The sequence below is a fragment of the Notamacropus eugenii genome, chromosome 3 (assembly GCF_028372415.1).
Source record: "Notamacropus eugenii isolate mMacEug1 chromosome 3, mMacEug1.pri_v2, whole genome shotgun sequence".
Taxonomy (NCBI): Eukaryota; Metazoa; Chordata; class Mammalia; order Diprotodontia; family Macropodidae; genus Notamacropus; species Notamacropus eugenii.
In genome coordinates, this window is record NC_092874.1 from 87,496,188 (window position 1) to 87,520,931 (window position 24,744).

Consider the following 24,744-nt stretch of genomic DNA (forward strand, 5'->3'; position numbering starts at 1 on the left):
CACATTAGCTTGAAGCATGACTGACACAACTTTGGAAGTATGAGCATTTAATATAAATATTTAATTTGCATCAAAACTTATACTAGTTCAAGGGAAAAAAAAGGAAATCAACTTAATCCCAAAATAACTTTAAAATACTTGAATAAGGAGATAAACAGGTTCATATTTGAACAAAAGAAAGGTAATAATAGCAACCACTGATCTCTCTTCCATCCTAAATATTTAATTTTCACAATACTGATAAAATGTACACAAAATCAACTTACAGGTAAAGAATTTGTGAAGTATGCAACATTCAACATAAATAAAGCAGTCTAAAGCAAAATAAAAAGAAAAACAATTATTTTATTTCTGTATATCAAGACTACAAATAGCATTTGAACACTTCATTTATTACCCAAATTAAGAAATTATACAATTTATATTGATACCAGTAAAGATCTTACAAGCATCATTTAGTTTTTCCACATTTATAAGTATATTGCTGGTTACTGTCAATTAGATATGACATCCAACAGAGACTCCAGTGACAGTAAAATACTTTCAGCCTACAAGATGACCAAGAAACTGATTATAAATTTTGGTGATTACCCACCCATCCCTTCCCTATCCAACCTTAGAGAAAATGCACTTTGTTTTCACAATGGATGCTCTGAGTTGTTTACTGTTTTTAATCAGCTAAATTAGGTATGAACACAAATCTTGAACCCATAAAGTGCCTCATTATTAGAGAACAGCTTCTTTCCTATAACAAAGGAAGATGCTTCCCTGGCAATCAAATCATATTCAGCAACATGTTCCCTCCCACCTTCTTGTCTAAACAGCAGCACTCAACTCAGCAGCTGAAAGCAGAAGCCACTAAGCCACAAAAGTAACAACTAGTAAGTTGGTTTCTACAGCCCAGAAATGACAATCGAAGGGAGTGAAGTCAAAGAAAGAATATGATCACAGCAGGCTACAGATACAAAAGATAAAGCCTGTTACTTCAGTTCAAACGATTTTTAATAGATGTTACAATGTATTTTCTTTCCAAGTCATTACTATTGCAGGTAGTGTGTATGTCATGGGAACAGGGTACATACCCGAAGAAAACTGTACAGGCATGAGGGGTAGGAGAAGGGGGAGAAACACAACAAAGAAGCATGTATACTTCACATCTATTTATATAATGTCCAACTCATCATGATGCAGTCCAATGGAGTACTTAAAGTAAGCATGCTAATCCCATTTCTGGAAAATGGTTTCAAAAGCACAAATAAAATATTACCAATGTTACCTATTTTTCAAGCTCACCATTTCAGGAGAAGGCAGCAGAAAAGAGATGCATTTAAGTTTTAGTTGCAACAACTAAGGACTGTAAACAATTCAACCACATGAGAAGCAATAAGGGGAGCTTAATGGTAAGCATTTGTAATCTTCCAGGCCCAGGATGTCCGCATATATCTTCAAAATGACATCTGCCCAGTTATATCCCATTAAACAACGTGCTGCAACTTATAACTTTATTGCTAGCTCATAAAGTTATCTTTATTTGAACAGCACAGAGTGAAAGCTTCATCTTTGGTTAATTCACTGTATATACTGAGTTTGCCACTGTTCTTAAAATGTGCTCTTCTTGGCACAAACACTAAACCAGCCACACTGCACACATTGGTTATTTGGAGTCACTGGAAAGCGGTGTCCATGTAAATAAATGAGTTACTTAATAAAATCATGGGTGTTTTAAAAAATAAACCTAGGAGGACATCTGGTAAGAAAGAAGAGCTGCAGAAACCTAGCCTGAGATCCCTCAGTTGATTGGTGGGGGGCGCTGCTGAGTTTGTCTGCAGAACACTGCATTTAGCCTCCGCACAACTCAGCTCAGCTCAAATCCAGCAGCACATTCGATGGCGTACAGGAGCTTACTTCGGAGAAGGTTCTCATCGTAAAACTCAGGCAGCTTCAGGAGGTTCATGCAAGTACTGGCAGTGGGAAGTCGGTCTAGGTCAGAGCCCCCATTGTGAATGCAAAATGCAGGATACAGCTCCTGAAAGAATACATTAAGTGGGAAAGGTTGTTTTTGACTTCACTTTGAAATCGCTGTCATTAAAAGTCAACAAAGAAAACTTGTATGAACTATTTGCCCATCAGAGAATATTTTCTTTCCCTTGGCGTACTAAGAACCAGCTTAAGACGCAACACATTATACTGAAAAGAGTGTTGCACACAACAGACCTGAGTTTGATCTGCTTCACCACTGACCATGATGAGCAAATCACTTAAACTTGCAATGTCTTTTGCCTCCTCAACTATAAAATGAGCATGTTACTACTTACCTCACAGGGTTATTGGAAGCAAAGTGATTTATAAACCTTCAAGTTCTAGAAAAATGTGAAGTCTCAATATCAGCATCTATCTCTTGGCATCTTTATTAAATTATTTATAAGGAACATCATGTCATTGGCCCTGTATACAAGGACATAGTAAGGACAAAAGGATTTGGAAACCACTCCTACAGAAAACTTTATGCAGAGACTCAGCTGAGTTTTATCCACAAATGCTACTCTTCCTTTGTTGGGGAAAATGAAAATTCTAAGCTTAGCTAGTGGCCAACCAGAAAAAAAGTTCTAATAAACAAAAATGAAATACATAATGCTATATTTCACAAGCTTTATGACATTAAATAAAAGTGCATATTCAACTTTAACAAAGCAATAAAAACATCTTGCTTGCTTCCACTTCCCTTCCAATCTCTTTTTTTGCAAACTAAAAAAATTCTGGATTTATAATTATTTAAATAACTGTAATAGTGAATTACTGTTCAGATTGTTTTTTAAACTGATATACTGGTTTTTTATATAGCAGTCAAATGTATGGAAACCCAAAGCTTCCCATATTTTCCAAAACTACTAAAACACAAGAGTGATTTTAATAGATAACAAGCCAACTTTCATTTTTTTTGTAACTGACTATTGAAAGTTAATTCAAATAATATAGTATCAATGGTTTTCAGTTGCAAATAATCTTTCTTTTGTTGCCTTTTAATGCTCATTTTGTTTACATAGATAGGCAAAATGGTTTAATGGACAGAGAATTGGCTTTCTCTACTTGGAATTTTCATATTTTCTAAATGTCAGTCTTAGTGGGAGCTCTGAAGAATAGGGAAGGACACAGAAAGAAGGTGGTATTTGCTTAAAAATTTGGAAAGTAACTTCTAAGTATTAATAATGCAATAAAAACAAAGTAAAACTTTCCTTGTTACTATAAATACTAAGTTTATTACTGCAGTACCTTAGCATACTTTCATAACAACATATACTTAAAATGAGCCTGGGTTTGACATCAGTAATGAAAGGGATCTGACACTGAAGTGAAAAGTAAAAGAATCTCAAAGGTCCCTTAAAATAAGTCATATTGCATTTTCTAATGCCAGTCAACAATTTAACTTTTTTTCTGTCTACTTCCTTGGCCCTGCTGGAACCTAGATGAAGATATAGTTAATCTTTACAAAAACCAAAGGCACAGTATGGAATGTTTCCAGACATTTTTCTTGAAGGTACAGCCTATTTTTTTCCTGAAACCCTTCAAACAAAAGGTGAAAAATATTGCATCTACTGTTTTGGGAAAAGGCTGGATGAAACAAATAAATGCATCTTGTTTTCACCACAATAAGTGGTCAAAGATATTTTAAGACAGTAAGACAGTGGTGATGATCTATCATTACCAAAAAATTACTATCAAGAGAAAGTCTCTTCCAAAATTATTATATGTTTTCAGAATTAAGGTCAACTTTAAAACTTCAAATCTAACTTGCAATACCAATAACAACAAAAAGAGAATCATCTGCTCAAAAGCATTCAACTGGAACATGTCGATCAATTCCTGTTTAAAACCTTTTACAGCAACCTGTTCCTACAGAGTAATAATCCATTGGAGTTTCAGAGACCATCTTTTTTTGCCTGATGAAGAAACTGAGACACTGAAATAGATTAAATGACTTGACCATGTTCACAAACCAAGACAGCAGCAAAGCAAGGGCTAGAAGCAAGGCTGGTTAGCTAAGGTGATCTTACAGTTCTATTACTCATTCATTCTGCTTACCGTGAATCCATACTAACTATTCCATCAAAGTCCTATGCCTTATTTCCCAAATACAGTTATCATGTCAACTAATACTAGGTATTAGTGGTGATAACAACACCTGCATTTTACTAGATAACTCCTGAAGACATGATGCTTTAATCTGAGACAATGAATCTAGAATTTCGAGCACCATGGCAAATTGGTAGGAGAAATATTTTAAGCTGGGGCAGACACCTCTTTCAGCATCCCACAAGGAACGTAATGTAGGCAGCTACATATACCATTTCTATGTAAGGCTGGCCCTGCTATTCCCTGCTGTGGGGAAATGTAAAGCTAGGTATAATTCATTCTTATTTCTTTCTTCAGAACTTTTTCTCTTGCTGGAAGCATTTATGTGAAAGAAAACAGTGATGATGGTTTTTTCTTTATCTCTATTATAGTTTATAAACTGAAGCCCTATGGTAGGGCTGGACTTTGTTCACATATAACCAAACAATAGAAAGAATTGAACAAATCAACACTTAGCAGAAATTGTTGCAAGAAGTTGATGGAAATACTCTCTACACCATGCCCTCTGATTTAAGGATACTGAATTAATGGGTCAATAAACTACTCTAGGTTCCATGGATCTGTTTTTCTTACTTCTATTTTCCCTATCTCAAGAAATGAATTTAATTTCTTGCTTATCTTTCATTGCACAATTTGGTTTTTGTAATAGAAATTCTATTTATCAGCATTATGGTGTTAGGAACTCTTAAATATATCCTTACTACAAATGAAAGTGACAAGTGTGATAGCGGCCTGGCTCCAAATAAAACAATGACCATGTATGTACAACTTGTATATATACGTGTGTGTGCACACTTTTAAAAGTATATTTTTATTTTATTAAATGTTACTCAATTACATGTAATTATTTTTAGCAATCATTTTTAATATTTTGATTTTCAAATTCTCTTCTGCCCTCCTGTTCCTTGCCCCTTCCTTGAAGTCATGCAAAATGTATTTCTATACTAGCCATACTGCAAAAGAAAACCCAGATAAAAAACAAAACAAGAAAAATAAAGTAAAATTAAGTATGCTTCATCATGGGTCGTTTAGAACTGTCCTGATCAGAGAAGCTAAGTCTTTCACAGTTGCTCATTCTTAGAGTATTGCTGTTATGGTATAGAATGTTCTTCTGGTTCTGCTTACTTCATTTTGCATGTGCTCATGTAAATCTTCCCAGGTTTTTCTGAAATGATACTGCTCATCACTTCTTACAGCACTCTCTCACAATCACATACCACAACTTGTTCAGCCATTCCCCAACTGATGGGTATCTCCTCAACTTCTGACTCTTTTTCACCACAAAAAGAGCTGCTATAAATAGTCCTGTACAAATAAGTCCTTTGTCCTTTTCTTTGATTTCTCTGGGATACCGACCTAGTAGTGGTATTGCTGGGTCAAAGGGTATGCAAAATCTTATAGCTCTTTGGGCATAGTTCCAATCTTCTTCCAAATGTATCAAAAGTACATTAGTATCCTTATTTTTCCACATCCCCTCTAATATTTGCCATTTCCCTTTTCTGTCATGTTAGCCAATCTGATACATGTCGGGTAGGATCTCAGAGTTGTTTTAATTTGCCTTTATCTAATCAGCAGTGATTCTGAGTACTTTTTCATGTGACTACTGATAGTTTTGATTTCTTCCTCTGAAAACTGCCTTTTCGTGTCTTTTAGCTATTCATCAACTGGGGAACAGCTCTTATTTTCATAAATGTGGCTTAGTTCCTTACATAGGTGAGAAATGGAGCCTTTAGCAGAGAAATTTGTTTGTTTTCTTCCTAAATTTGGCTGGATTAGTTTTGTTTGTGCAAACACATTTTAATTTTACATAATCAAAATAATCTATTTTATTTCCTGTGATCCTTTCTATCACCCGTTTGGTCATAAACTCTTCCCTTATCCAGAAAACTGAGATTTTTCCATGCTCGCCCAATTTGCTTATATCGTTTGTCTAAATCATTTATTCATTTTGACCTTATCTTGGTATACAGTGCAAGATTCTGGTCTGTGACAAGTTTTGACCAAACTGCTTTCCAATTTTCCCAGAAATTTTTGTCAAATGTTGGGTTAGTACCCCACAAGCTTAGATCTTTGGATTTATTAAGCCCTGGGGTACTATAGTCACTCACTATTGTTTATTATATGTCTAACTTAATCCTCTGATCCACCAGTTTATTTAACAGCCAGTACCAGATTGTTTTGATGATTACCACTTTGTAAATAGTTTGAAATCTGGAACCACTAGGCTGCCCTCACATTTTTTTTCCTGTTGATTTCCTTGATATTCTTGACCTTTTGTTCTTCCAGATGAATTTTTCTAAGTATTTTTTTCTGGCTCTACAAAATAATTCTTCAGTAATTTGATTGGTAAGGCACTGAATAAATAAATGAACTGAGGGAGAATTGTCACTTTTATTATACTACCTTGACCCACCCATGAGCAATTAATACTTCTCCAAATCTTTAGGTCTGTCTTTATTTGTGTGAAAAGTATTTTGCAATTTTGTTCATATAATCCCTGAGTTTGTCCTAATAGGCAAACGCCCAAGTATTTTATATTGTCAACAGTTTAAATGGAATTTCTCTCTCTCCTTCTGCTGGACTATATTGTGGGCTTATTTTTATATCCTGTAATTTTGCTTATGTTGTTTCAATTAAGTTTTTCATTTGATTCTCTAGGGTCCTCTAAGTATACCATCATATTATCTGCAGAGTAATAATTTTGTCTCCACTCTGCATATTTATATTCCTTCAGTTGTTTTTTCTTGTCTCATTGCTATAGCTAGCATTTCTTGTGCAATACTGAATAATACCTGTGATAATGAGCAGTGTTATTTTATCCTTGACCTTACTGGGAAAGCCCCAAGCTTATACATGTTTCAGATAATGCTTGCTCTTGGCTTTAGATAGATACTCTTTATTTTAAGAAAGGCTCTGTTGATTCCTGTATTTTTAGTATCTCAAAAAGGAATGGGTGATATATTTTTGCCAACTGCTTTTTCTGCATCTATTGATATAATCATGATTTTCATTTTTGTTTTGTTTTTATAATTGATATAGTAAATTATGATGATAGTTTTCCTAATATTGAACCAGGCCAGCATTCCTGGAAATACATTTATTAATATATCAAAATCAACAGAGGTACACACACACATACACACACGAAATGAAGAATGTGATTTATTTATTGTTCCTTAGTAACCAGTAAAACTCAATTCTTTTTAATCTTCAAATAGTCTTATCTTGCTAAGGGTTGTATCTTACATGGATTTCAATGTGCTGAATTAAAAAAATATAAATTTTATTGAAAGAACTAGAAGATCATCTAGTCCAATCCCCCAATCTGTGTTATGAGGAAAATGAGGATCAGGGACGTTGGTTGGTTGTTGTCCTTCATTCTTGAAGAGGACCAAAATGACATCACCATGATAAAGTGAAGTTTCAGTGTGACTGACTGTGGCTGATCAGACCAATACAAGCTTGGAATGCTCTACCACAGACTGGGCACAGATAGTCCATGTGAATATGTGGGGTGGATATCCCAAATTCGCGCATGCTATGTTTACTATGTGCTGCCTCAATTCTGCCTTGCTCATAGAGCACAGCACCGTTTCTGATGTGGGTACATCATGCTGAACGGTCCTGTGCCAGTGTCTCCCATGCTGCACAGTCAAATCCAAAGTTCTTGAGAGAGACCTTGAGAGTTTCCTTGTATCGCTTCCTCTGGCGATCTGTGATTGCCTGCCCCATCTGAGTTCTCCATAAAATAGTCTTTTTGCATGTATACATTGTGTATTGGAATAACATGGCCAGCCCATCAGAGTTGCGCTCTCTGAAGCATAGTTTGAATACTTGGCAGTTCAGTTCGAGCAAGGACTTCAGTGTCTGGTACCTTATCCTGCCAGGTGATTCTTAGAATCTTCCTAAGACAGTTCAAATGGAAGCAATTCAGTTTCTTGGCATGGTGCTAGTAGACTGTCCATGTTTCACAAGCATATAACAATGAGGTCAGCACAATGGCTCTGTAGACATTCAGTTTAGTAGTCAGTCTAATATCTCTTCTCTCCCCAACACTGAGCTAGCTCTGGCAATGCATGTATCAACCTCATTGTCAACGTGTACACCCCTGGAAAGTACACTACCAAGGTAAGTGAACTTATTATACCATTTCACTATTATGCTTCAAAGTCCTGTGGCGACAGGCAAGTGATGAAGCAGCAGGTGTGGATACACTGGGAGCTATAGTCACAACCCTGCACACAGGTGGCCCAGGCCATAGGGTTGTTTCTCACTGGAAACAGCAGTGGGACTCAGCAGCCCTCTGCGTGTCTAAGCAGCTTTTTAAGAATCGCATTGCTCACCTTCTGTTTGATAAACCCAAGGACCCCAGCTTCTGGGATAAGAACTCATTGTTTGACAAAAATTGCTGGGAAAACTGGATAACAGTGTGGCGGAAATTAGGCATAGACCCATACCTGACACCGTACACGAGAATAAAGTCCAAATGGGTACATGATTTAGGTATAAAGATCGATACCATGAATAAACTGGAGAAGCAAGGAATAGTGTATTTATCAGATCTATGGAGAAGGGAAGAATTCTTTACTAAAGGAGAGATAGAATGCATTATGAAATGCAAAATGGATAACTTTGATTACATTAAACTGAGAAGTTTTTGCACAACCAAACCCAATGCAACCAAAATCCGGAGGGATGTAGTAAATTGGGAAAGAATTTTTACAGCTAAGCTCGGGGATAAAGGCCTCATTTCTAGAATATATAGAGAACTGATCCAAATGTATAATCATACAAGTTATTCCCCAATTGATAAATGGTCAAAGGATATGAACAGGCAATTTTCAGAGGAAGAAATTAAAGCTATCTATAATCATATGAAAAAATGCTCTAAATCACTATTGGTTAGAGAGATGCAAATCAAAACAACTCTGAGGTACCACATCACACCTATAAGATTGGCAAACATGACAGAACAAGAACATGATAAATGCTGGAGAGGATGTGGGAAAGTTGGAACACTAATTCATTGTTGGTGGAGCTGCGAGCGCATCCAACCATTCTGGAGAGCAATTTGGAACTATGCCCAAAGGGCTACAAAAATGTGCATACCCTTTGACCCAGCAATATCGCTACTAGGACTATATCCCCAAGAGATCATAAAAATGGGAAAGGGTCCCACATGTACAAAAATATTTATAGCAGCACTCTATGTAGTTGCCAAAAACTGGAAGTCAAGGGGATGTCCATCAATTGGGGAATGGCTGAATAAATTATGGTATATGAATGTAATGGAGTACTATTGTGCCATAAGAAATGATGAACAAGAAGACTTCAGAGAGGCCTGGAAGGACTTATATGACCTGATGCTGAGTGAAAGGAGCAGAACCAGGAGAACTCTATTCACAGCAACAACCACAGTGTGTGAGAGTTTTTTCTGGTAGACTTAGATTTTTGTAATAACACAAGAACTTCTTACCAAAAAAAAAAAAAAAAAAATCCCAATGGAGGATCTCAAGGCAAAATGCCTGCCACACTCAGAGAGAGAAATATGGAAGTCACTCACATATTGTAGCAGATCATGTTTGTGTATGTGTATGTGTTTGTGTATCATGTTCTGATTTGTTATACGATTTCTTTCATTTATCTTAATCTGACTACATAGCATGACTACAGTGAAAATATACTCAATAGGAAAGTATATGTAGAATCTATACAGAATTGTATGCAGTCGTGGGGAGGGAGGGGGGGAGTGGGGAGTAGGTGGGGAGGGATAAAATCGCAATTGTATGGCAGTGATTGTTAAACATTACAAAATAAAAAAAAAAAAAAAGAATCGCATTGCTCACCCCCTGGTGTGAGGAAGGGGGCTAGAAAAGGTGCCCTAAACATTGTTTGCTTATCTAAATCCTGGCCTGATTACCATGGCAGGCGGGGAATCCCACTATGTGGTTGAAACACAAAAAAATGTATAAAATATAGGAATACATCTGCAAAGATGATTGCACTCACCATTGGCACATGGAACATGTGCACACTAACAGACAACACAAAATCCAGTAGACCTGAAAGAACTGCTCTTGGTGCAAGAGAACTCAATAGGTATTGCATCCAAATAGCAGCCCTGAGTGAAACAAGGCTGGCAAATGAAGCCCAGCTTACTGAAGTTGGAGCTGGATACATCTTTTTCTGGATTGGGAGCAGTGAAGGGGAGCTCTGTGAAGCTGGCGTGGGTTTTGCAATGAAAACCAATCTAATTAGCAAGCTGGTATGCCTGCCAAAAGGAGTGAATGACAGGCTCATGACAATGCGACTGCCACTCACAGGAAAATGCCATGCCACCATCATCACTGCCTATGCTCCCACCATAACAAACCCTGATGAAGTCAAAGAAAAATTTTATGAAGACCTAGAGACCCTTATCATCAATATGCCAAAAGAAGACTTTAATACTAGAGTCGGCTCAGACTACCAGACTTGGCAGGGAGTCCTAGGGAGGAATGGAGTTGGAAAGAGCAACAGCAATGATCATTTACTGCTGAAGACTTGTGCATCACATGACCTTCTCATCACCAACACTGTCTTCTCGTTACCTAAACGCAATAAAATTTCATGGATTATGTGATTGTAAGGAAAAGAGACAGACAAGATGTGAGAGTGACAAAGGCAATGTGTGATGCAGAGTGCTGGACTGATCATAGACTTATCCTTTCCAAGCTAAATATTGCATTCATCAAAAGTGCTGCCCCCAAAGCAAAATGACTACCAGAAGAATAAATGTCAACAAATTAGAGCTCTTTGAGTATGAACAATTTGTTGCTACCTTGGAGCGAAAGCTGAGCCAAAACACAGTCAGGGGGTTCGTGATTCCTCCAAAGCCACAGAGCTAATTAGTGGCAGAATAAAGATTAGAATTCAGGTCTCCTAACTCCTAATCTGTTTTGATTATACTGTTTCTCTTCTCTAGCATTATAACAAACGTAGCTGTTATATCTTAAAACAAATTTAAGATCTTTATCTATTGGTTAGTCTTGATACAACTGGTAAAATAAAAACCACTTTCCAAATATGATGGAGGAGAGACAAGGCTAGGACTATATTCCTTTTTTTTTTTTTAACAAAGCAACTACTTTTGCTTTAGTTTTTCCTTTTGTAAACTATTTTTTAAAAAATAAACTGCTTTTTCTTTTTCACCATGAAATAGGTTTTACATAACTGCACATATACAATCTACTTCACATTGCCTTCCATTCTAGGGAGGGGAGACAAAAAGGACAGAGCAAGAAAACCCAGAACTCCAAATTCCACCCTGCCCCCCAAAAAAGCAATGTCAAAAATTATCTCCACATGCAACTGGAAAAAAATTACTATTAAAAATGAAAGGGTGGGATCGAAGGACGGTCTCTAAGGTGCTTTTCAGCTTTAAAATTATGATCCTATGAGTCTACCCTTTCCAGTCTTCTCACATCACTACCTTCTATACACTCTATCTTTTAGGCAAACTGACCTACTTTCTGTATTCTAAAATGTATGATGGGCTAGCCAGACTCCCTGGCTCTGTTTATGTGGTTCCTTGTACTGGGAATGGCATCTCTCCCTTTCTTCACATGCTGAATTCCCACCAATATTTTAAAGGCTAACTCAGAAATGACTACGAAGAATGTCTGAGCACCATCAGTTGGTAATGACCTTTCTCCTGGGACTTCACAAAACATTGTTTTACAGCTCTCACATTTTTTTTTTTGCCATGTAATGCCATGTGCCATCCATGTTTGCTTCCTATCCTTCTTTTAGACTAAGGCCCTTAAAGGCAGGGCCTATGTCTTTTATGAACTATTTTATGTAACCTAGCACCAGCACAGTGCTCTACACATAGATAGTGCTTAATAATTATACGTTAATACACATTTGTTAAGTATTTATCATATGCCAGGCACTACGCTAAGTACTGAGGACACAAAAGAGGCAGAAGACAATTCTTGCCTTTAGGGAGCTCACAATTCAATGGGAGAGATTATATGCAAACGTGTGTGTGTGTTGTGTGTATCAAGCTAAATATAGGATAAATGGGAAATAACAGAGGAAAGGCACTAGAATTAAGAAGGGCTAAATAAGTAAATTATATTATAAAACAACTTAAATTGTAACATAAGACACATAGCATATTATAATGGAATGTCTCTGCCTCTGGAGTCAGATAACCTAAGTTCAAGTTTTGCTTCTGATGTATACTATCAGTATGACCTTGGGTAAGGTCTTTGGATTGGACCAGACACTGGAAATGCCCACCAGCTCTAGTTCTACATTTTGATATGTTTTTTAAACTTTTATTAATTTAGTTTTCAACATTCACTTCCACAAGATTTTGAGCTCCAAATTCTCTCCTCATCTCTCCCCTTCCCCCATCCTAAGACAATTCTAATTACCCTTCTCCCAATCTGCCCTCCCTTCTATCACATCCACCCCCTTCTCTTATCCCCTTTAGAATTATATTCTTAAAGGAATATTTTAACACATCTTTTCCAGCTTAGTTAGTACTTTCCCACGCTGGAAAAAAGTGTTTCATTTATTTTTACAATCAACCCCAGAAATAGTATGGTAAATGTCAATTAGAACTAAAAGAGAATAGTTCATGTCAATTAACACTGATTAAGTGCCTACTGTATACAGAAGTTACTACTAGATATGTTCTGTGTATTATATAACCATAATTTTGATAACATGGGGTCTCAGCCTTGAAGGAACCCAGAGGGGAACATCACATATGCATATTCCACACGAAAATAAAGACAAAAGAGGAGTCAAAAGAGGGTAGGGAAGGAATATTATTAAAGCTTTTTGTTCACCAACAGAGGAACAGTAACGTTCTCAAAACTGCAACACTGAAAGGAGAGAATTTGATTTTTGAACTTAAAAAGGATTAAAAAAAAAATGTCACATAGTCTTTAGTGTGAAAATAAAAAGACCTTGAAGACAGGAGGTCAGTCAGCACTAGCTAAGATACTGTGTTAAGGGGAAAGCTTAAAATACATTTCACAGCTAAATGCTGCATTTTTACTGTTCCTTTCACAATGCTAATTGAAATTTCTACCTTGAGTCTTAAAAGTGCTAAAAATGAAGTTCTACATTGAAATGCTATGTCAAGGGCACCATTTCTTGCATAATTAAATACAGTAGAACAGGAATTTGCAATGGTTCAAAGTGAGAATCACCATCGATTTATTATGTGACCCGATGGTAACTTAAGAATTTTCTACAGCACTCTTTTTTGGTCTGTAACAATCACATTTATTAAACTTATTAAAATTTAATTAGCTTTAGCAAATGTTATTCTTCTCCAATAATTTGGCAATACAGGTTCTCATAACTTTCAAATGATGCCTCCTTGTCGGTTCTATTTATAGCCTCATAACTGAAAAACAGGCTCTTTTCTTAAACAAACCCGAACTAATTCGAACAAAGGTAGTTCTTATGCTAAGTGTACTGGGTTAAAAAAAAAATTTTAAACTTTAAGAAAGCCATTTTAAAAATAAGCTTTAGTATCTAATTTAAGATCATTACAAACTTTAGATATTTAAGGCTATTAATCAATTTTCATATTTAACCTACTAGAAGTCATTTTACAAACTAGATTATTATTCCAGATTATAGTGTTTTCTTAATAACTCAAAGAAATGATTCTCCTGTCAAAAAGAGAGCATAATTTCTCCATCGTTTGTCACTCAGAGGAATAATGGTCAGACCTGGGTGCCCTGCAACAAGGTAGAGCAGCGTCAGTCCCAAAATTTGAAGACATCAATGATTGAGTTTGTTACTCTGTATAGGCCCTGCTTGTTCATAACCTCAGTTTGTGATGTTGGGACAAATCAAAAAACTACTTGTGACATGGTAAAGACTAAACAGACATCTACATTTGGCTTTAACCAAATGTAATGGTAGCTGGGAAAAAGGGAGTCTCAATGATGGAAATCACACTTTCTGGACTGTTGCCAGCTCTCCCACTGTCTTCTCCTCAATGAGGAGGCTATGATGTTGAGACTCTACAGGCTCAATAAGCTTGAGCTGTGAGCTAGAAGAGGAGGCTACGGGACAACAATGCATCCAGCACCCTGCAGGATCATTTCTTACAATCAACTCAATCCTAGAGGAGCTGGAAGAGAATGGCCTGAATCCTAATAAATTTTAAAAAAAAGCTGTTTTGAGGGCATCATGGGCCAGGGAATATATTTGACCTGGGAAATTAAAACTTCATCTTAATTTTCATGATTTAAATACCTACCTATGGACAAGCTAGTCAAAGTGCTGATTCTCCCTGGCTATGCCCCCTCCCCAGGAATGTTCTTCCTCCTCTGCTCTGACTACTCACCTCCCTGGTTTCCTTTAAGTCCCAACTAAAATCCCATCTTCTACAAGAAACTTTCCCGAACCCCTTTTAATTCCAGTGCTTTTCCTGTCTTAATTATTTCCTATTTATCCTATACACAGTTTGTTTATAAATTATTTGTTTGCTTGTTGTCTCTTCCATTAGACTGTAAGCCCCTTGAATGAAAGGACTGTTATCAGCCTCTTCTGGTACTCCCAGTGCTTAGCATGGTACCCCGAATAAAGTAGATGGTAAATTAATGTTTACTGATTAATTGATAGGTGAATTCACTCATTTTGTACACGAGGAATGTAAGGTCAAAGACACTAGCCCAGATTCTGAGCCGTATACTTAGTTTAAGAGAATTCTCGTAATCCCAAAGCCATTGTAATAAACTCAAAGCAAAAAAAAAAAAAAGTGAAAATGCTTGTCTGTATATCTGAATATATATCTCTGCTGCATTCTATCTTTTATTTGAATACATACAACATTTGAAATGGTAAACATCCTTATTTGGTTTGGATTATTAATCTAACAAGAAAAAGAAAATCACGTCTATATCCCAACTAGTTGATGATCCAACTACTTTGAAGTCTGATGCTAGTAATCTTTCACTTAGTTATGGTAACAATATACTACAAATCTTTCACTGAAATGCAAATGGTTTAAAGGCTTATATTTATGCAGAGAAAGACAAATTACTAATCATCTTTCGGTTAGTTTCACAACCTAAAACTGTCAGACTGTGTAAAAGAGTAAGAAAAGTTAAGAATTTCATTCGGCCACACTGCAAGATAAGAACTCAATAGAACTCCTTAAACAAAGGTATTTGAAAGTGAATGTCTATCTATACGTTCTACATGAGCACATCTAGTAACTGACATTACTTAACCTACAATAGACCATTAGGTTGTATTCTCTATTAAAGTGTTAAAATCTTACCTTCCTTTTTTATTAATTTATTTTTAGTTTTCAACATTCACTTCCACAAGATTGTGAATTCCAAATTTTTTCCCCATCCCTCCCCTCCCTCACTCAAAAGACAACATGCATTCTGATTACCCTTTTCCCCAATCTGCCCTCCCTTCTATCACATCCACCCACTTCTCTGATCTCCTTCCCCTCTATTTTTTGTAGCGCAAGATAGATTTCTATACCTTCTTGCTGTATGTCTTATTTCCCAGTTGCAAGTAAAAACCATTTTTAACATTTGTTTTTAAAATTTTGAGTTCCAAACTCCCTTCCTCCCTCTCTACCCACCCCCAAGGAGAAGGCAAGCAATTCAATATAGATTATACATGCAAAACACTTCCGTAAGTCATGTTGTGAAAGACTAAATTTTCCCTCTAGTCTATCCTGCCCCCATTTATTCCATTATCTCTTTTGATCCTACCCCTCCTCAAAAGTATTTACTTCTGATTCCCCACTCCTCCCATTTGCCCCCCCTTCCATCACCCTCCCATCCCCTTCCCCACTACTTTACTGTGGATTGACAGATTTTCATACCAAATTGAGTTGTGCATGTTATTCCCTCTTTAAGCCAAATTCGATAACAGTAAGGTCCACTCATTCCTTCTCACTTCCCCCCCTTTACCCTCCACTGTAAAAGCTTTTTCTTGCCTCTTTTATGTGAGATAATTTACCTCATTCTATTTCTTCTCCCAATATATTCCTCTTTTGCCCCTTAATTTTATTTTTTTAGGTATCATACTTTCAAATTCAAATCACTCTGTGCCCTCTGTCTAGGTATGTATGTATGTATGTATGTATGTATATAGGTATGTATGTATATATGTAGGTATGTACGTATGTAGGTATGTACGTATGTATTCCCTCCAACTACTCTAATTCTGAGAAAACTCTTAAGGGTTACAAATATTACCTTTCCATGTAGAAATGTAAACAGTTCAATTTTACTAAGTCCCTTACAATTTCTCCTTCCTGTTTCTTTTTCCTGTGTCTTTTCATGTTTCTCTTCATTCTTGTATTTGAAAGTCAAATTTCCTGTTTAGCTCTGGTCTTTTCATCAAGAATGCTTTAAAGTTCTCTTATTTCATCGAAGATCCATGTTTTTCCCCTGAAGTATTATACTCAGTTTTGCTGGGTAGATGATTCTAGCTCCTTTGACCTCTGGAATATCATATTTCAAGCCCTACAAACCCCTAAGGTAGAAGTTGCTAACTCCTGTGTTATCTTGATTGTATTTCCACAATACTTGAATTGTTTCTTTCTGGCTGTTTGCAATATTTTCTCCTTGACCTGGGAACTCTGGGAATTTGTCTACAATATTCCTAGGAGGTTTCCTTTTGGGATCTTTTTCAGGAGATGACTGGTGGATTCTTTCCATTTCTATTTTACCCTCTGGATCTAGAATATCTGGGAAGTTTTCCCTATTAATTTCTTGAAACATGATGTCTAGACTCTTTTTGATAATGGCTTTCATGTAGTTCAATAATTTTAAAATTATCTCTCCTGGATTCATTTTGCAGGTCAACTGTTTTTCCAGTGAGGTACTTCACATTGTTCTTCTATTTTTAAAAATTCTTTTAGTTTTATTTTATAATTTCTTTATTTTTCATAAAATCATTAACTTCCATCTGCTCCATTCTAATTTTTAACGAATTATTTTCTTCAGTGAGCTTTTGGATCTCCCTTTCCATTTGAGTTAGTCTATTTTTTTTAAGGTGTTCTTTTCTTCAGCATTTTTTTGGGTCTCTTTTAGCAAGCTGATGACTTGTTTTTCATGATTTTTTTTTTGTATCCGTCTCATTTCTCTTCCCAATTTTTCCTCTACCTCTCTTATTTGATTTCCAAAATCCATTTTGAGCTCTTCCATGGCCTGAGACCAATTCATATTTTTCTTGGATGCTTTGGACATAGGAGCTTTGACTTTGCTTTCTCCTTCTGGTGGTATATTTTGATCTTCCTTGTCCCCAAAGTAAGATTCTATGGTCTGATTTTTTTTTTCTTGATTTTGCTTATTTCCCTAGCCAATTACTTGAATTTTGAGCTCTTTGTCAAGGTGGTTCTCTGGTTCCAGTGGGGTTAGGGGGATGTGGGTGTACTGTCCTAAGCTTCAGGGGTCTTGTGCAGCTGTTTTCAGGAATACTTCTAGGGACCTGCAAAATGTCAGCTCTTTCAAGGTTGTATGATCAAAGGAGAAGTGTTTACCCCTCTCCTGGTCTGTGCAATGATCTCAAGCACTCTTTTCTGCCTTGGAATTGTAAGGAGGATTCCCTCTCACCACTGCCACAAGCTCCATCACACCAACAGTCCTCCTTGCCTCAGTACTTCTACCCAGGACTGTGACCCAGATCCAAGCATGGGTAAAACAAGAGAATCTAGCCTGAGTAGTAGCAAAGAGATCCCTACAATACCCTTTATAATAGCTGCCCCATCTCCCCCCACAATCTGTGGGCCTACAGTTCCAAAAACAGCTGCCACCACTACTGCTGCTGACCACTGTAGATTCTGCTGCCCTAGGCTTGGGGTCAGCCCACGCTACACTCTCACATGAATCCAACAGACTTTTTCCACTGGCCTTCTAAGTTGTTCTTGGCATTCTGGGGTCCAGAAATCTGGAAACTACCACGGCTGCCAGTGACAGTTCCCAGAGGCTTGTTCAGGCTATCTGTGTCAGCAAAGCCCATGCTGGATCGTGCTCTGCTATCAGCCCAGAGCAATAGACACTTCCCATTGACTCTGTGTTGGGCTGGAGAATTGCTTCACTCTGTCATTCTGTGGGTTCTGCCGCTCCACAATTTGTTTAGTCATTTTATACAGGTATCTGGAGGAGTTTGGGGGAGAGCTCAAGCAAGTTCCTGGTTTTACTCTGCCATCTTGGCTCTGCCCTTTATTTTAATATGCTTATACACACATATACATGTATATGTGTGTATATGCATAAAATAAATATAAAGCTAACCAATATTTATTAGACTATTTTAAAGATAAAAGACATATCCCCAAGAGATCGTAAAGATGGGAAAGGTTCCCACATGTACACAAATATTTATAGCAGCACTCTTTGTAGTGGCCAAAAACTAGAAATCAAAGGGATGCCCATCAATTGAGGAATGGCTGAATAAATTATGGTATATGAATGTAATGGAATACTATTGTGCCAATAGAAATGATGAACAAGAAGAATTCAGAGAGGCCTGGAAAGACTTACATGATCTGATACTGAGCGAAAGGAGAAGAACCAGGAGAACTTTGTGCACAGCAACGACCACAGTGTGTGAGAGTTTTTTCTGGTAGACTTGGAATTTAGTAATAATGTAAGAACTTATTAAAAAAAAAATCCCAATGGTGGTTTTCTAAGGCAAAACACCTTCCACAGGACACTCAGAGAAAGAAATATGGAAATCATTCGCAGAATGTATCATGTTTGTGTGTGTGTGTGTTCTTGTGTATCATGTTTTGATTTGTTATATGATTTCTTCCATTTATTTTAGTTCAACTACATAGCATGACTATAGTGCAAATGTACTCAATAGGAAAGTATATGTAGAACCTATACAGAACTGTATGCAGTCGTGGGGAGGGAGGGGGGTAGTGGGGGGTAGGTGTGGGGGGATAAAATTTTAATTTTATGGCAGTGATTGTAAAACTTTAAATAATAATAAAATAAAATTTAAAAAAATAAAATAAAGATAAAAGACAGGCAAATCTACAAGAAGTGACTTTTCAGGGATGGTAAAATAAAGAGGCCTATGTACTCTAATATAATAAACAATACTAGAAATAATACCCTTTATAATGGGCTAAAACAGTACATCAATATTTAATCTTCTACTTATATAGTTTAGGATGCAATAAAGATTTAAGTAAACAATACACATTTACAAAAAATAAACAAATCATTTCAGCACATTATTGTGTCTAATACATAACTTAAAATGGAAGAATTTACTCAGAGGTATTGTAAAATACAACTGCCAAATGAGAAGAAAAAAAACAACTCAACAATGACAACCACAACAACAAATAATAATACTCCAAACAGAAAGGTTATCCTCTTACTCTCTGCATTTTTGACTGTAACTACTACCTCCATCATACAGAAGTCTCTCTGAATTTCAGGGACACCTATTTAAATATAAGCAGTGGTCTATATAGTATTGTCTCAAATTCTCCTGTGCACCATAATCTATAAACATTAACAAATAATACAGTTTGTATGTATGTAAGGATGTATGTATGTATCTATGTGTATCTGACACTGAAACTAATCCATTGAATATAACTTTTTAAAAAATCTGCAATTATATAAAATGGCCATTTTTGAGAATTCAAACTTTCAGAAACCAAAGGAAAGAATGACCTCCCAACCCATACAAAGGGAATTTAAAAATATTTTCTCTCCAATATTAAAAAGGCCAGAATTCTTTGTCAACTAAATCCATACTATATATATTCCTTTACCTTTTTTCAATGACAATGAATACTTAAGTCAAGTTTACCAAAAGCCATACCTTAAACCCCAAAAGAGGCGGTCGAGAGCAACTTGTTACAAATTTGAGCAATTTACGTTTTTCTTCATCAGTGAAACTTTCTACAACTTTCCAAAAGATTTTAATTACAGGATGATCTGCAGAATAGCCTCCTGTGAAAAAAAATGAAGACTGTTTTATTAAAATTATAATGTATTGTAAGAGGGTTTTTAAATAATTATTTTTTAAGCACTAAAGACTTCAGGGTGACTAATTTATTTACAGCCATGCTTGGGACCCACTCTCTACCATGTGTCAGATGAATACAAGCAGATTTTGAAGGAACACCCCTCTTCTTGGCCATTGAGGTACAAAGTAAAAATCTAACACAAAGGGAAAGGGGACAAAATGAAGAAGGAACAAGAGTGACAAGAGGACACTGTAGGATGTAACTGTGATCCAACCACCCTAATCTGTAAAGTTGGAAAATGAAAAGATATTTCCAATGAAGAAGTGGATGTTGGTAACAGAGGTTTTAAGAAATTTACCTAAAAGAACTATACACATAACCAGATTATATCTCTTGCACCTCATTTGCGAAAGCCCTGAATAAATAATGACTAAGGGGGACAGTTACATGTAAAAACCAAATACTGGATATGACTGGAATGGAAAGGCTTTTTTCATTTTTCACAAAGTGCACATGCCTAGTCATTTACAAAATACTTTACCACTCCTAATTCAAAATAATTTCTCAAATCAATGGCTCCTGAGTCTAAATTAATTCCATCAGGAGACTTCTGACTGCTGCTGAAGATGCTAAAAACAGGACTAACAACCTACCCCAGGAATTGATTAGATCCTATTTCAGAATAAAGCATGAGGTTCTTTATGATTCTTAATCAAGATAAGTGCTTATTAAAACTAAAATAATTGCTTTATATCTTTCCTTTATTGTTAATGTGCTCAGGAATAACATCAATAAAGTGTCTTAATTGGCACCTAGGTGAAAATGATAATATTTTAAACCTATTTACTGGAAATGCTAGGATCTCGAAAAGGTATAAGCTCTCAATATAGATAAAGATATATGAAGACAATTTCTTGGTATTAGGAAAGGTAAGATTGATTGCATTTTTTAAAATTATGAGTTGACAGTGTAGACTACTACTCTGCAACCTGACACTATTTGCCTTTACAGAAGGCACTGAGATCTGACTCATGGAACTGCATGAGAAAGTGTTACTGTTGTAAAGAACTTTAAAGGGCAAAATGAAAATGTAAGTATTTATATATGGCAAAGAAATACTTTCAGAGGACCAAAGAATTTTAGAATTGGAAATAATAATAAAGTAATAATCCAATTTAACCACTTTTTTTTTTTTAATGAGGAAACTAAAACAAGATGTGCTGTAGGTAAAATTTATTTAAGATGACACAGCTATTTAGTGGCAGAGTCAAGACTAAAATCTAGGTTTCCTAATTCCCAAATTCAATTTTCTTTCTGATGCTTAACACTGTTCCAGGTCATTCATTTCATTTCCTACCTCAAATACCACAATAGCTAGTACCTGGCATTCTATCAGCTAAAAAAATACTTATTAAGCATCTAAGTATGCACAAACCATTTTGTGGAGAGGACTGTTAGGATGTATGCTGTGGAAAGATAATGTATATGATACAGTTCTTATACAAGGGATGAAATGTGAAACATTTCACATGGTATCCAGATCACGACAAGGTGATGCACTCAACCATGCTGAAGAAGACATATATTACATACATTTCTGGAAATGTCCAATGAAGCTTTCCATTTTGCTTGACTAACCCCTTTTGTTATGAGGATTTTCTTTTTCTTTGATTTTTTTTGTTCAATTGGGTAAGGGTGAGAGAAAATAAATGTTTGTTAATTGGAAGAAACAATAAAATTAAACTTTAAAAAGGACAGCTTTTACTGTCATGAAATTTAAAATCTAGTTGCAAAGAAAAGATACATGTACAAGAATTCTCTATGAGCTCATTTATGTAAATATATGGTACAATGATAATGGATGGTTCATAATGATCATCACCCCCAAGGGAATTAAAATATCCCAAAGTCCCTTCTAATTCAAAAAGGAAAAATTAAATTGTTTCAGTATAACTCCTAATATTTTATATTTCACTCTATTCTGATGACCTGAAAAACTGGTAATTCATGGATGTTATTACACATATGGCAATTTATAGTTAGCTGGAAAGTCTTGACTAATTAGAAGTCTATTTTCTAATTGTGCATAATAATAACTATTCTCTGAACTTGCTTATTGTCTTGAATTTTTTTCCTTCACTAAATTTCACAGAAAAGTTATACTGGACCTGAAAAAACTTAAGAAATACAGGGGAGTTCTTCTGGAAGAACTAAACTATAAATAAAGGCTGTTTACAACAGAGTAGTAATAACATACCTGAATAGTTTGTAAAGGATTTGAGGTCCTCTAAACTGATGGGCACTTGGGCACCAGAAATTAACACCTGAAATGTCAAGTTCAAAAATTTAAGTTTAGGGTAGAAATAAGAAACTTCTTCTATCACAGTGAAGCAATTTCTTTTCTTAAGAGTTAACAAGTAAAGTACCTGGATTTCTTGCTGGTCAAACATTCTGAGCCACTCAAGATTCACAACATTGGCCAGTCCTTGTCTGAAGGCTAGACAATGCTGTCGGATTTGTTTGTTTAATCTATAGTCTGCTACCAGATGGATATATGCAATTCGGTTAGCACTGGTGACAGGAATATCCTTTCCACCTGGCTTCAGTTCAACTACCTATAAACATAAAAAAAAAAAAAATGGAAACATGTACAGATTAATAATATTCAAAGTATGTTTGGAAATTTGCAATGAAATTGAGATGGAAATACTTCAAGGAAATGCATTGCATGAAATGGCACCCTAAAATCTGTAAATGTTCAAACTTGTAAACAAAGAATAATGTTCAACAGGCATGGATATATTTAAGCAACACATCTGTTGGGATTCTATAGGAATTAGCATTGTGTTCTATCTTTGAAAAAGAAATGCATTTTTTTAGATTCATACCCATTATTGATTCACTAATGAAAAGATGGCTATTTCACAAAGTAAAAATAAATCAAAAGGTATGAAATAAGTCACAAATTATGACAGAAATCTAGAAATTCAACTTGTGAAGAAAATGAAAATGAACCTGGTGAAACAAAAAGTTATTTCAACAGATCATGATGTTAATCATAAGAGGATTCTCTCCATGACTTCAGATCCTGTTTCACCTAGGCCCATTAATATATGACTTTGGTTCATTTTCTCCTATAAGGGAAAGAATAGCAGGCTGTCTTATTTTATACACATTTGCACTTTACATACAATGGCTAATTAAGGTCACTGTAAAGTAACTAACTTCCAGGGAAATCCTCTTTCACCCAAAATGAACTTTCGTTTGTGACAGAATGATAATTAGACGAGAACATCCAATATGTTGGCTACATTTGAAAGTCTTTAAAGTGAACTTTATTTCCTAATTATTTGAATATAGCTTACAAAGATGTTAGTTTGATCACCAGTTACCCATAATAGTTGAATTCTGTGGATCCTCTAGATAACTCTCCAGTATTTCATGAGGAAGTCTCTGGAATGCATACTTCAAAAATTTCTTGTTTCTTCTGACTGCTTTCACATTTTAGTAAAGAAATTTTGTGAAGACATAGGACATTGGGACTGTTCTCATCTTTACAACGATAAGACTATAATGCATTCAATTTGGACCATCAGACTTCAGATGCATTGAATATGTTCTCAATTGATTCTAATTTTAAAATTGTACTCATTATGTTTATTCCCTCCTTTCTCAGCTGACATTTCATCTGCTAACTCGTGAAATTATTTATGTTACTTACAATGCACCAATTAGTATATCTTTTAATACCCAAGCAAAATGTGGTAAATTATTTACACCATTTACTTCTTCCACTCTATGATCTATCCAAATTGACCTTGTTGTTTCTTATATAAAATTCTCCATCTCTCATCTTGCCACTCATGAACTAAGAAATGCCCTCTACCTCCATTTCATTAAATTCCTTACCACAGGACTCATCACTAAAAAAGCCTTTTGAGATCCTCACAACAAAGTAAGATCCCTCAGTCACTTTGCATTTATTTTGCATATACTTATATACATACATACATATATATATAAAAAAAAGTATGTCCTAGTAGAGAGCCTTTGGGCTTGTTGTACCTGGGTTCAGATCCTTCCCCTATATGACCCTTGGCAAGTTATTTATACTCTTAGTGCTGAAGGCAATTCCCTAAGACTGGAAATTGTAGAGAAGCTGATAACTTCTACTGATAGAAAAAGGGAATGTTTTCCATTACAGCAATCCCTATAGTAATTAATTCTTAAGTTCAATCCCTGTAACATATACATATTTATATCTTCCTCGATGCACAGAAAACTCCTATAATATAGGGACTTTTAAATTTTGTCTCTGTAGTTCCAATAATTAACACACTGCCTGAAAAAAGGTTAATAAACTCCTTTAAAGGATTTAGCTCCTCTTTCCCCCTTTTAAGGATGGAAGACAGGCAACAAGATATACTTTATTAATTTAGAAGGTATAAGACTAGTGGACTGATAGGTCTAACAAGAAAGAACTCTTAAAACCCTTCAATGTTGACTTGAAACAATATACATATTTAAGAAATTTTTAAAATGTTAATACTTTATTCTTTATAATGACTGAAATGCAATAAATCATAATATTTATACTACTATATTAAAAACTGTAAAACTGAAGTGTT

The 24,744-nt window shown here is 35.6% G+C and overlaps 1 protein-coding gene across 3 annotated transcripts in view; it reads right to left on the reverse strand.

Annotated features, from left to right (window-relative positions):
- UBE3C (ubiquitin protein ligase E3C) overlaps window positions 1–24,744 on the reverse strand; it is a 176,909-nt gene that overhangs the window by 10,297 nt on the left and 141,868 nt on the right. For 2 of the 3 annotated variants that reach the window (XM_072652094.1, XM_072652093.1), the window contains exons 20-23: window positions 22,543–22,731; window positions 22,374–22,440; window positions 19,969–20,099; window positions 326–2,026 (exon numbers count right to left, since the gene is read on the reverse strand). In XM_072652094.1, the coding sequence (XP_072508195.1) occupies window positions 1,856–2,026; window positions 19,969–20,099; window positions 22,374–22,440; window positions 22,543–22,731 (558 nt within the window). In that variant the 3' untranslated portion in view covers window positions 326–1,855. Of the gene's footprint in view, window positions 1–325; window positions 2,027–19,968; window positions 20,100–22,373; window positions 22,441–22,542; window positions 22,732–24,744 lie in introns of those variants that run through there. The other variant, XM_072652095.1, reaches the window with a different exon arrangement.